This window comes from Dendropsophus ebraccatus, chromosome 6 (genome assembly GCF_027789765.1).
Source record: "Dendropsophus ebraccatus isolate aDenEbr1 chromosome 6, aDenEbr1.pat, whole genome shotgun sequence".
Classification (NCBI taxonomy): domain Eukaryota; kingdom Metazoa; phylum Chordata; class Amphibia; order Anura; family Hylidae; genus Dendropsophus; species Dendropsophus ebraccatus.
In genome coordinates, this window is record NC_091459.1 from 38584914 (window position 1) to 38598428 (window position 13515).

At 46.2% G+C, this 13515-nt stretch overlaps 1 protein-coding gene across 1 annotated transcript in view; it reads left to right on the forward strand.

Moving 5' to 3' along the window:
• Positions 1-495: 495 nt before the first annotated feature.
• The window catches only part of CDC40 (cell division cycle 40), a 46672-nt gene continuing 33652 nt past the window's right edge, over positions 496-13515 (forward strand). Inside the window, exon 1 of the mRNA XM_069973631.1 lies at positions 496-683. Within this exon, the coding sequence (XP_069829732.1) occupies positions 531-683 (153 nt within the window). The 5' untranslated portion in view covers positions 496-530. The remainder of the gene's footprint in view (positions 684-13515) is intronic.

Here is a 13515-nt window from a genome sequence, read left to right on the forward strand (position 1 = left end):
TACCAGCATGACGTATGAGCTGACAGCAGGTCTTATATACAGCCCGCATACCAGCATGACGTATGAGCTGACAGCAGGTCTTATATACAGCCCTCATACCAGCATGACGTATGAGCTGACAGCAGGTCTTATATACAGCCCTCATACCAGCATGACGTATGAGCTGACAGCAGGTCTTATATACAGCCCTTATACCAGCATGACGTATGAGCTGACAGCAGGTCTTATATACAGCCCGCATACCAGCATGACGTATGAGCTGACAGCAGGCCTTATATACAGCCCTTATACCAGCATGACGTATGAGCTGACAGCAGGTCTTATATACAGCCCGCATACCAGCATGACGTATGAGCTGACAGCAGGCCTTATATACAGCCCGCATACCAGCATGACGTAACAGCAAGTCAGAGCTTTTTTTTCCCCCTCAAACTTTATTAACACAGCAGAATCTTACAATCAGCTTCCGTCTCCAGTCCCTCCCATGATACCCTGCGCCGGCGGGCAGTAGATGACGCACTTCCGTCGATATGATGGCCGCCGGAGCCGCGCTTGTGTCGTACAGCAGTGGGTCGGAGTCTGAACGTGAAGAAGATGAAGCAGTAACCTCCCATCTGAAGCCATTAGCGGCCGGCGCTGGGACCCTGCGGGTGGTGGACTCTGCGCCGGAGGTGGCGGTGAAGGTGAGAGGCGGCTAGGGCGCCTGGGAGGGAGACGTGTAGTGTGTGGACGGGGCTGCCGGCTCAGCTGTGTCCTCTCAGATCATAGGAAACAGGCTGGTTTGTGTTAACCCTTTCATGCTCTTCTGGTCTCTATGTAGTGTGTGTGTGTGTGTGGAGCCTCCATGCTTATCCCATACAGTAGTGCTGCTGTGGGATAGACCATGGATGTGACCAGGCTGCTAGGACTATCAGTGGTGATGCTGTACTTATTCGGGAGAGGAAGGGGGCGCTGCTGTTCCCCTTTAGGACTAAGTCACACAGCAGAGCCTGGTTACAGAGCTGCAGTGTGGAGCCATCCCTGCTTCTTCACAGTCAGGCTATGTCCACACTATGTATAAGACCGGCTGTTCTGTGAACTGGCCGAGTCACGGAACGGCCAATCTCTGAATCATCGGGATGTTCTGTAGCACCACAGAGTTCTGAAGCAGGCACATCGGAGCCGCTTGCCCCACAGTGTGCAGTGACAGGGTTTTCTGCGGCTGCTATTCAATGAATAGCAGCCGCAGAAAACTGACATGTCAGTTTTTTACAGCACCGCTAGGGATCCCAACCGTAGCGTATACTATGTGTATACACTACGACCAGTATTCCCTCACTACGTAAGTACTGTGGTAATGACGGCCGTTGTAACAATGGCCATGATTCCCACTGAACTTATGTGGTGTGAACATAGCCTCAGTGTGCATGGGGCTGCCTGGAATATTTCTGGCCATATGGAGGGCAGAGGAAAACACCCCAAATGTTCTCTGGCACTTTGTATAGCACAGAAGAGCATTTGTGCTTCTCTGTATAGTATGTTATGCTACACGGTGGAGCTATAAGGCCCCCCATGACACGTCTGTGGACGTTTTTACAGTCAAGAAATGCTGATCAGGAACCATGTTTTCTGACTGTAAAAACAGAGAAGGTAAAAAAAAGCTATTGTCGCTCACTGCAACATTGCTGATATTCTGACTTTGCCAATGCATGAGTGATGTCACCACAATGCTGGGGAAAGGAGAGCTTCTTTTTCTGGTCTCAGGTATAACAGGGCCTGAACAGTGATGGACAGGGCTGGGAGCCAATATCCCCTAGCCCTGTCAAACACAGATGCACTCCTGATTAGGAGCGCGTTCTGATAAAGGACCAGCATTGTCACCGGGCCAGTCTCTAGATGTGCATCGAGCTGTCTGGAATTCCAGTTGGAGCATCTGTGCCAGATTCCTGGCAATTATAGAACATCATTTCCAGGCCCATTTTCCAGTACGGCTGCCCCTCAGGAAAATTTCTGAAGGGTGTCCATGCCCAATAGAACCCTATGGATCTGAAAATCTATCTGGATTTCCAGATAAGGAATCCAGATAGATTGTGAGAAGGGGGCCTAATATAGTTGTGAGCATCAGCCCATAGAGTGATCCTTGAAGCAGATCTGACGGCCGTAAATGGTGCTTAGTGGTGAGGGTAGCACTTCCCTGCCTCTCCCCGGGCCTCACTACAGTGAAGCACAAGGCTGGAAGAGGAGTGGTTGCGCCCCCATTATGGATACAGCACACATACTATCACAGGTATTAGGAATATGTTGGTGCTCTATAAATAAAACAATTACGATTAAAGCGAATGTATCACCTTCTTAGGCAAGTTATTACTTACTAGCATGACCTGGTCGGTGCCGGCCTGTAGCCATTTTCCTGCAGCCTGCGCTGGTTTCTTCATATGCAAATAGGGCCACTCGTTGCGGGGCAGACTGGCCCCTCCCCTCAGTGACACAGCCAGGCTTGATTCTGAGGGCGGCACGTCATGGTGGGGGTTATTGGGGCGCTAGGTCTGTCTGCAATGTACTAAGTGGCTGTATTTGCATATAGAGAAACTGGCGCAGATGGCAGGAACCGGGCAGCAGTTTTAAAAACAAACAGCACTACCTGGCTCTATGTGCCAGCGCCAACCAGATCATATATAACACTTTTTTTTTTATCTAGGGGAAGTGGGACTTTTGCTTTAATAGTTAGTATTAGCTTAGGCTAAACACAGTCTTCCAATACAGCATTTGAGAAATCTGGTGAAGTTGGACAGCATTAGGGCTCGATCACACCACGCTTTGTGCCTCTGTGGCATTTATACCTAGAGAAAGTGTCCAAATGCCAACATATACCTGCTAGGACTGGCATGAGCCCCATTCATTTTAGTGGCCCAAGTGTATTAGAGTTTCGGCGTAGACTGAAATGTGCTGCAGTCACTGCAGCGCCGCAGCGATTCAGAGTTTCCCCGCTACCGGCATGATATTGACACATCCTGCCGGGTGGGGAACGAATCCATTACAGTCCCTGTCTGTAAGATCTGCAAACTTGCAGATGTGTGAATGTAGCCTAACTGGCCCGTACCTTCTCTTGAATATTTGTGTGGCCCTTTGCAGTTTTCAGCAGAGCTGCCTCGATATTCAAGAGGAGGGGTGAGAACTATCTAACAGTGTCAGCCGTTTGGAACATGAATTGTAGCTCACAGATTCCCTTTAAACCCTGATCAGGAAGCCTTTCAGGAGACTTCAGAAAACCATCAGTGTTTCCTGAAGGTAAAATCAGATGGGGGGGGGGAAGAACCTACTCATTAGCTGCAGCCTTGACCTCCTCTGGCTTCTCCCTCTGTCTTTGGGGCTTTGCAAGCACACGAATAACATCACTGGTGCGTTGCAACGCTGTGGGGGGTTGAGCAGCCTTATTGGAAATATTGTGAGACTCTTTGCTGTTTGGTCTTGTTTATTTGTTGTATATTTGAGGGCTTTGTGTATTATCTTGCATATACCTGGTGTTTTGCAGGGGGACATTGAAGCGGTTCTTCTACTGGTTCTATCATGTATGACTAGGTGTAGTCATTTTGTGTTTTTTAACCATTTTTGTCTTGGTGAAATACATTATACATGATTGCATGTGTACATATGTATCAATCAATTGGACACGCTGCTCAGCATTTATTGGCTGTACTCACCTTTTAATTAAAGGACAACTCCCACAAAAATTTTTTTTGCTCATTTAACACACATTACAAAGTTATATAACTTTGTAATGTGGTTAAATACCTGGCCTGGCCCCCTTCCCCCACTTTCGGACCCCCAACCCCCCGCCCGGAAGTTAAAGAATATATACATTACCTATTACGATCGTCACGGTCCTCTTCTCCCGGGCGGCATCTGGTGACGACGACGTCAGAGCCGGGGGGCGGTCCGGGTCTTCTTCCTCCTCGGCGTCTTCATGCAAAGTGAATGGGGATGAAAAGGCTGCTGGTGCACATGCGCACCAGCAGCCTTTTCATTGGCTGGAGCGCATCACATGGCTTCCAGCTTGCTCAGCCCTGATTGGCTGAGCTTGCTGGAAGCCATGTGATGCGCTCCAGCCAATGAAAAGGCTGCCGGTGCGCAAGCGCACTGGCAGCCTTTTCCATCCCCTGGAACCGGAAGTCGGAGACATCGCTGGATGGCGGACGGCGGCGACGGAGAGGCGGACGGCGGGCGAATCGAGTGGCGATCGTCACCGGAGAGATGGTGAGTATGGTGTCTGTGTGTGTCTGTGTTTTTTTTTTTTTTTTTTGGGGGGTCCTGCGGGAGTTGTCCTTTAAATCCTCTTATGGTGCGTTTACACAGGCAGATTTGTCTGACAGATTTTTTGAAGCCAAAGCAAGGCACAGACCATAAACAGGGAAAGGGTCATAAAGGAAAGACTGAGATTTCTTCTCAAATCCATTCCTGGTTTTGGCTTTCAAAATCTGTCAGATAAATCTGTCTGTGTAAATGCACCTTTAGAGGATAAAGGACTTGATGAATTTTTTTTTACTAGCCAAAAGACAACATAAACAATTTGAACCTCTTGGCACATGAAGTATAGTTACAGAAATATAGAGAGGGCTCTGGACTGAAGCCATCTTTATGTACAAGCCCACTCTATCAGCAGCTGAGGGTTATGGCTAATAGCCTGAGGTCTCTAAAGCTGTCGGGCTTGGCAATTGATGCAACCTGCCTACAGTAGGCTGTAACCATGGAGTGTGGATCTGATGGATCAATGCAATATTCATGTACTGCATTGATCAGTATGAGCAATTTAACCATTGATCATATAAATCAGCTATGAGGGAAATGTATTAGTAAATAATGGGTTCACACATACAGGATCTGCAGCAGATTAGATGGTGCTAATATCAATGTAACTAAACTGAACACAGCATCAAATCTGCTGCGGCTCCTGTACGTGTGAACCCACCCTTAGGCTGGGTTCACACTACGTATATTTCAGTCAGTATTGTGGTCCTCCTATTGCAACAAAAACCAGGAGTGGATTGAAAACACAGAAAGGCTCTGTTCACACAATGTTGAAATTGAGTGGATGGCCGCCATATAATGGCAAATATTTGCTGTTATCTTAAAACAACGGCTGTTGTATTGAAATAATGACAGTTATCCACTCAATTTCAACATTGTGTGGACAGATCCTTTCTGTGTTTTTAATCCACTCCTGGTTTTGGTTGCAATATGAGGACCACAATACTGACTGAAATATACGTAGTGTGAACCCAGCCCCAAAGTATAAATAAATCTTTCTTATGGTGAAAATTTTAATCACCCCCTTTTTTCTATTTGAAATGTAATAAAAAAATGTTGTTTTTTTTTACATATTTGAAATCATCACTTAAGTTATCACATTCCTGATCCTGCTGAAAGAATACCAAAGTCCAAAATAGCATGTTTAATGATCACATTAAATACCAGAAAAAATGGAATAACTTATCAAAAAGTCACATATACGTAAGTGTGCAAAAATGAGCCCGCAAATGCCCTCTGCACTGTAGATCTGTAGCAACTTTGCAATCGGCTAAACTTAGGGTCCATTTACACAGAAAGATTATCTGACAGATTATCTGCCAAAGATTCGAAGCCAAAGCCTGAAACAGACTATAAACAGAGATCAGGTCATAAAGGAAAGCCTGAGATTTCTCCTCTTTTCAAATCCATTCCTGGCTTTGGCTTTAAAGGGGTAGTGCGGTGCTAAAAAATTATTCACATTATAACACACATTACAAAGTTATACAACTTTGTAATGTATGTTATGTCTGTGAATCGCCCCCTTCCTGTGTCCCACCACCCCCGCCCGTGTACCCGGAAGTGTGTGGTGCATTATACATTACCTGATCCGTGTCGAGGGCAGTCCGCCATTTGTGCCAAACGTCATCTTCGGACGCACGGCCGAATCCCTGCCGCCGTCCCCCCTCCGCCGTGTCATAACTGTGCTCAGCCGCAACTCATCTCAGGAGTGACGGCACGCTCAGCCAATCACTGGCCGCAAAGCTGTCTCGTCTTAGGCCCCCTTCACACGTCCGGAAAAACAACCCGGATTTCCTATCAGGAAATCCGCACCGATTTCCGGATGCATAGACTTTCATTGGACATGGACACCCTTCCGGAATTTTCCGGAAGGGTGTCCGTTATGGAAAATAGGACCGGATTTTTTAGAACCGGTCCTATTATCGTCCGGAAATCCGGCCCGGACGCCCCCATAGAAGTCTATGGGAGCGCCCGGGCCCCGGACGCTTTCCTGATGCACATCAGGAAAGCGTCCGGAGTTCACTCACCCGAACCACCTTCCGCCACTGCCCCCGGTCTGCCCCGGCCTCCTGCTGCCTCTTTGTCCGCCGCCTCTTCTGCAGGTACCGCACCGGACCACATGCCCCCCCCCGCGCCGCGGCCATCCAGGTTGCAGAAGTAAAACTCCCACCATGCCCATGCTGACAGGTCATGATGGGAGTTGTACTTCTGCAACCTCATAGGGCTATAAATGAGAAAAAAGGGGCATTCAAAAAATATAAATCAGAGGGGTCAGCTGTAGCATTTAAACATTACAAAGAAGTCAACAAAACCTGTAAAAATGTAATAAAAGCAGCAAAAATTCACAATGAAAGGCAGGTAGCTATAGAAAGCAAAAGAAACCCCAAAAAATTCTTCAAATATATTAATGCAAAAAAACCAAGGTCAGAGCATGTAGGACCCCTAAATAATGGCGACGGGGAATTAATAACTGGGGATCAGGAGAAAGCTGAGTTACTTAATGGGTTCTTCAGTTCTGTATATACAAAAGAGGATGGAGCTGTGGTGGGTGGGGCCAGTACTGAGGTGGGTGGGGCCAGTGCTGCTAACACATGTAATGTACTGAACTGGTTTACTATAGATATGGTCCAAGATAAATTAAACAAACTCAATGTAACCAAAGCTCCAGGGCCTGATGGATTGCACCCCAGAGTTCTTAGGGAACTCAGTTCTGTAATTTCACTACCCTTGTATGAAATATTCCGTGATTCTTTGCTTACTGGTATTGTGCCGAGGGACTGGCGTAAGGCAAATGTAATGCCGATCTTCAAAAAGGGCTCTCGAACTTCCCCAGGTAACTATAGACCCGTAAGCTTAACGTCCATTGTGGGGAAACTATTTGAGGGGCTTATAAGGGACTACATCCAGGAGTATGTAGTGGCTAATAGTATTATAAGTGATAACCAGCATGGTTTTACTAAGGACAGAAGCTGTCAAACCAACCTAATATGTTTCTATGAAGAGGTAAGTAGAAGCCTGGATGGCGGCGCGGCTGTGGATATAGTGTACCTGGATTTTGCAAAAGCGTTTGACACAGTTCCTCATGGACGTCTGATGGGTAAGTTAAAGTCTATTGGTTTGGAAAATTTAATGTGTAACTGGATTGAAAACTGGCTTAATAATCGTACCCAGAGAGTGGTGGTCAATGATTCCTACTCCGAATGGTCCCCGGTAATAAGTGGTGTACCCCAAGGGTCAGTACTGGGCCCTCTTCTGTTTAACTTGTTTATTAATGATATTGAGAATGGAATTAACAGCAATGTTTCTATCTTTGCAGATGACACCAAGCTTTGTAGTACAGTACAGTCTATGGAGGATGTGCAGATGTTACAGGATGACTTAGACACTCTGAGTGTTTGGGCGTCCACTTGGCAAATGAGGTTCAATGTGGATAAATGTAAAGTTATGCACCTGGGTACTAATAACCCGCATGCATCATATGTCCTGGGGGGAGTTACTCTGGGAGAGTCACTGATGGAGAAGGATCTGGGTGTACTTGTAGATAATAGACTACAGAACAGCACACAATGTCAGTCAGCTGCTTCTAAGGCCAGTAGGATATTGTCATGCATTAAAACAGGCATGGACTCACGGGACAGGGATATAATATTACCGCTTTATAAAGCTTTGGTGCGGCCCCATCTGGAGTATGCCGTCCAGTTTTGGAACCCGATTCATAAAAAGGATGTTCTAGAGCTGGAGAGGGTACAAAGACGGGCAACTAAACTAATAAGGGGAATGGAGCATCTTAGTTATGAGGAGAGATTAAAAGAATTACATTTGTTTAGTCTGGAGAAGAGACGTTTAAGGGGAGATATGATTAACTTATTTAAATATATAAATGGCCCCTACAAGAGATATGGGGAAAAGATGTTCCAGGTAAAACCCCCTCAAAGGACAAGAGGGCACTGCCTCCGCCTGGAGAAAAAAAGGTTCAATCTCCGGAGGCGACAAGCCTTCTTTACCATGAGAACTGTGAATCTGTGGAACAGTCTACCACAGGATCTGGTCACAGCAAAAACAGTAGAGGGCTTCAAAACAGGGCTAGACAAGTTCTTAGACCAAAATAATATAGATGCATATGTATAGAACATATCACCCCTCCCCCTTCCCTGTATCCATCCCCTCCTTGGTTGAACTTGATGGACATGTGTCTTTTTTCAACCGTATTAACTATGTAACTATGTAACTATGTAACCTGGATGGCCACAGGCTGCAGAAGTACAATTCCCATCATGTCCTGCAACCTGGGTGACCACAGACTGCAGAAGTACAACTTCCATCATGACCTGTCAGCCGGGGATGATGGGAGTTGTACTTCTGCAAGCTGTGACCATCCAGTTTGCAGAATTACATCTCTGATCGTGTCATCTCATCATCTTCTCATCAGGAAATCCTGAAGGTTTTTCCTGACTGTTTCCTGAAGGTATAAAAGGATTACTGTCAGGAAATCCTGATACTTTCCTGATGACATTTGAGCCCTCCTGATCAGGTTTTCCTGACAGTAAAAACTGACACGGACGTGTGAATGGGGCCTCATAGAGTGGCTTAGCAGGCTGTCACTACTGAGACAAGTTTGTCTTGATAGTGGAGGCTCTGCAGTCAGCGGGGGACACCAGGGGAGCGCGGACAGGTAGGCATAGAATGTTTATTATTTTATATGCACCAGCAGCAATATAGTAATAAATACAGAATGCCAGACAACCCTTTTAATCCCTCTTCAGGCCTAGTTTGCTGCTAGTAAAAGGTTGGATAGTGTGGGTTGCTTTTTTCTCTCCTCACCTTCACGACGGCACCACAGGAGTTAACTCATGCCCTAGGGACAGGAAAAGCACAAACACGAGAGGTTAAAAGCCCCTCCCCTTCCTGCTAGCACCAGTGCTTTTCCTGTCCCTGTAGGGCAGGCACGAGAGGTGGGGGATCCATGGTGAAGATCCCCGTTTGAAGATTTATTTCCCCTTACCAGCAGGGATCGGTCGGGGTTTAACCTCCTTCCTTCCCATGAAGGCGGCTGGCTGATCTTCGGATCTGGGGTAAGGGATGGCCCGCTGGTTCTCCTTGCGCCATCCCTGACGTGGCGGGGGCGCGCAGAGAGTTTCCGTTGCTGCAACCTCCGGACCTCTCCTTTGTATACGCGCGTCCTGGAACTGGTCGTGCTGTGGCAGGCGCTGTGGCCTAGTGGTCGGCGTTTGCAGCCTACTTCCGGCCGCAATGTACGGGCGTTCGGCGGAGGTCAGGCCTAAGGCCTAGTCTTTCAGCAGTGCCTTCAGTGGGGGGAGCACGCTGACGCCATGTGCCGAAAGAGACAGAACTCCTGGTCTTCCGAGGACGACGGGCGGCAAGTTTGGAAAATCTGCAGAGTTGTGTGTCATCAGTCTTCTGAGGTCTGATCCACTGCATCACCTATGAGGAATCCTGCTGCAGACTAGCCTCCTCTGCTGCTGCCGGTGGTAATTGTGCCAACTAAAGTCTGCTACACTTGGGGGAGAGTGCTAGGGGTCAGCTTGTATAGTTCTGACTGTCCCAGTTTTCTATCTCTCTCTCTTCTCTATACCTTTCAGGGTGATATATAATTACTCTGTGTGGGCACCAGTGTGCTGTATTCACCTTGGTGCTTAGGACTGTGATATATATACTTATATATGTATGTATGGATAAGGTTTTGTTCCTAGCTTTATTTTGCGAGAAGGAGCTTCTCCTCTTAGGAGATTTACCTGTTACTATGCAGGCCTCTCTCCCTTATTAACAAGAACATAAAACATCCTGTTTTTAATGTCATCATTATAGAGGATGTTTAAAGAGGACCAATCACCTAAATTTAACTGTCCCTGTTGTAAAAGTTCCTCTCTCCCTAAGTCTATCTCTGAAGATACAGACTGCCTTTGCAGTCTGTATCTTTCTAATTTACCGAATCCATCCTAGTGGCGCACTAAGGCCGGGCGCGGCCATCTTGATTATGTCCCTTGCGTTCCAATGGTGCGTTCCACCGTCGGACCGCAAGTGACGTCATCAAGATGGCGCCCGGCTTTACAGCACCGCTACAGAGGACTGGGTAAAGTATAAGATACAGACTGCAAAGGCAGTCTGTATCTTCATAAAGTCTATTCCTAAAGATACAGACTGCTTTTGCAGTCTGTATCTTATACTTTACCCAGTCCTCTGTAGCGGTGCAGTAAAGCCGGGCGCCATCTTGATGACGTCACTTGCGGTCCGACGGTGGAACGCACCATTGGAACGCAAGGGACATAATCAAGATGGCCGCGCTCGGCCTTACTGCGCCGCTAGGATGGATTAGGTAAAATATAAGATAAGGACTGCAAAGGCAGTCTGTATCTTCAGAGATAAACTAAACTGTCAGTTAGGACATTTATACACAGTGATCTCGCACTGTATAGCGCGGGATCACTGTGTATTTACAGAGCGGCGGGCACAGGCTCATGGGAGCCCTTCCCGCCGCTCGGCATGCCGGGAGTTTCCTGTCGCGCGTCGACTCTTTTGAAAACAGCCGGCGTGCGACAGTGAACGGAAATGCAAATATATTAAAAACCTGGCAAAAAAATTGATTAATTATATTTACAAAGTTATTAAAAATTAAATCTTATTAAATCTTAATCTGATTGGTTCTCTTTAAATGGATGGAAGATCTGGCCAATCAGATGTTGCATTTCACCTGTTAAACACTTGCATAACTTAATGTAACTGTCATCCTCTGCGCTCATCCTCTGCGCTGTTTTTCTCTCCTCATCTTCCTTCCTATCTGTTCGGTCACATAATGAAGGTTGATATGGCAGCTGCTACACCTATTGCTATACCTTCTTATGGCTTTAGCAGCTTTCAGCGTACCAGAGGTACCTGTTAAAATCTAGGAGTCACAGGGCCTGTCCTTTTGCTTCTAGGTTTGAGTCTTGTACTTTATCTGATTCAATTATTTGAATCCAGTAATTTATCTCTAGGCTTCTCTGCTCTATCAGATTGATACACAGAGTCTAGGGAATATATTTTGCCATTTGATCTTACCTTCTCTCTGTCAGACTTCCACTGGGCATGGAGGATACACAAGAGGGGTGATCTATTGGAGATGAGTTGTTTGCTGGGGTTAGCATGTGGAAGCTAGTTCCTATTCAGCAGACCTTTCAGGCCTCATCACTGATGTTTGACAAAACCTGGGAAGAATGGGATTTGGACACCCAGGTGGTTAGTTACTAGCAATCACCTTGCCATTTGTAGGCTCTTCAACTGAGGCCAGGAGGATTTGTAGTCTTATAGACTGTTACTTTTCTCTTGTGAGAGATGTTGCTGCTACATGTGTTCTTGTGCAGTACATATGGGAATCAATCAGAGACGACCATCAAGATAGATGGATAGATGGATGTGTTCCCTCGGGAGCACATTATTGATGTCTTTTCTTTTGTGGCGATTCCTTAGCCTTCTTGGCTGATTCCTCAGCAGTGATGGTCCATATGGTTGCCAGGAATTGGGTTCTACCTTTTCTGCCATTAGTCACACACACACACAAAAAAATAAAAATAAATCTGAAATCCCATTCTATGCAAGGTCTTCAGTCTGCCCTTAATAGTATCTGGGAAATTCTTCTGTTCTAATAGACCTTCAGTAGTTAAGAAGTATGGTTTCAATGTAGCACCATAGAATTCAGGAACATAGGAGGGAGGTCTATGGACCTCTCCCAAGGCCTCCCAGGACTACACCAGGTCACTATCCTGGATGTGGGGGGAGATTCTGGAGTTCAGGAGGCTTGGATTTGTGTCACCCAAGTCAGCTGGATCCTGGACGTTATTCTCCAGGACTTCAATATAGTCATCTTCTCCCCCCAAATGTTTCCTAATCCACCTACCTTCTTAGCTCCTTTAATCAGGACTCTTCTACAGTGTCTAGAAGCTGATAAAGCCCAGTGTTGTGACCTCTGTCCCAGTGCCAGAGTTAGAGAAGGGGCACTTTTCAGCTATTCCTTATTTAGTAACTGAACGGAACATACAGGCTTAGTATAAAATCAAAATTTATCTGATACAGAGGATTCAAGATGGAATCCATGTAGTCTACTACTCAACTTAATCTATAGGATGCTATAAGGGCGTTAATCGACTTAAGAGATGCTTCTACTATGTTTCAACTCTTGTCTTTAGTAGTAGTTTGCATGGGCAGTTGTGTCCAGCATTATCAATGCAGTACTCTCTCGTTCGGGAATCATCAGCCCTTTTGCATCTTCTGTAGTTTATGGGGAAGTTGATTCCCTACCTTCATCGGTTTGGGATAAATATTTCCGCCTGTCTGGTTGAGTTTTCTTTCTTTGACAGATTCCACATAGAAGCTGTTCAGAAAATAACGACAGCCAGTGATGATCTTTATTCCTGGGGGTGGCCGATAAACAATCAGTAATCGGATCTCAACCCAGACACCCAAAATATATTTGGGAATCCTCCGGATTCCTAGGTAATAATGTCCTCTTCTCCACCAGAGATACCCAATCTGAGGGGAGAGACCAGACTCTTCCCAATGTAAGAGGCCTGGTTACACTTGAGGACCATGTCCATTTGGAATCCATGACTACTTATTCTCCAGTGACACCTTAGAATCAGACTCATTCTAGATTCTTACTGTAATAAACCAATAGACTTGTCATTCTGAATCAGGCACAGGTATCCTTTTTTCCACAGGTCTGGTGGTCTCTATATGCTGGCCTACATGGCTTACTTGAAGATGGGGTTATCTTTGTATCCCTCTTCCTAAGATAAGATTAGTCACAGACGTTGGCCAGTTGCTGCTATCTCCAAGGACAGCAGCAAGGTCTTCAGGCCTTAAAGAGCTGCAGGCAGTCTGGTGCCTTACAGCAGGCGAATAATATTTGGAATCTAACAAGTCACATTTTATTGGACAACAGTACCGCTGTGGCACATCTGAGACACCAGGATAGTGCAGAGCAGAATCCACTTCAATCCATTCAGATTGGATCTTCACCTAGGGGAGCGACATATTTATCCCCAACAGCCACATATCTTACGATTCACATGGTTTATCTTAGCAGTCAATCCATTTTCATGAGTGAAGGGTGTCTTAAGGAGGAAGGTCCAGATTTTATCCCTCAATTGGGTCTGCCTCTGATTTGTTCACAGATTTATCAGAACAAGGAGGTATAGAAGTTCTTTCCAAGCGATGTTCCAGTGGCGGTGGATGTAC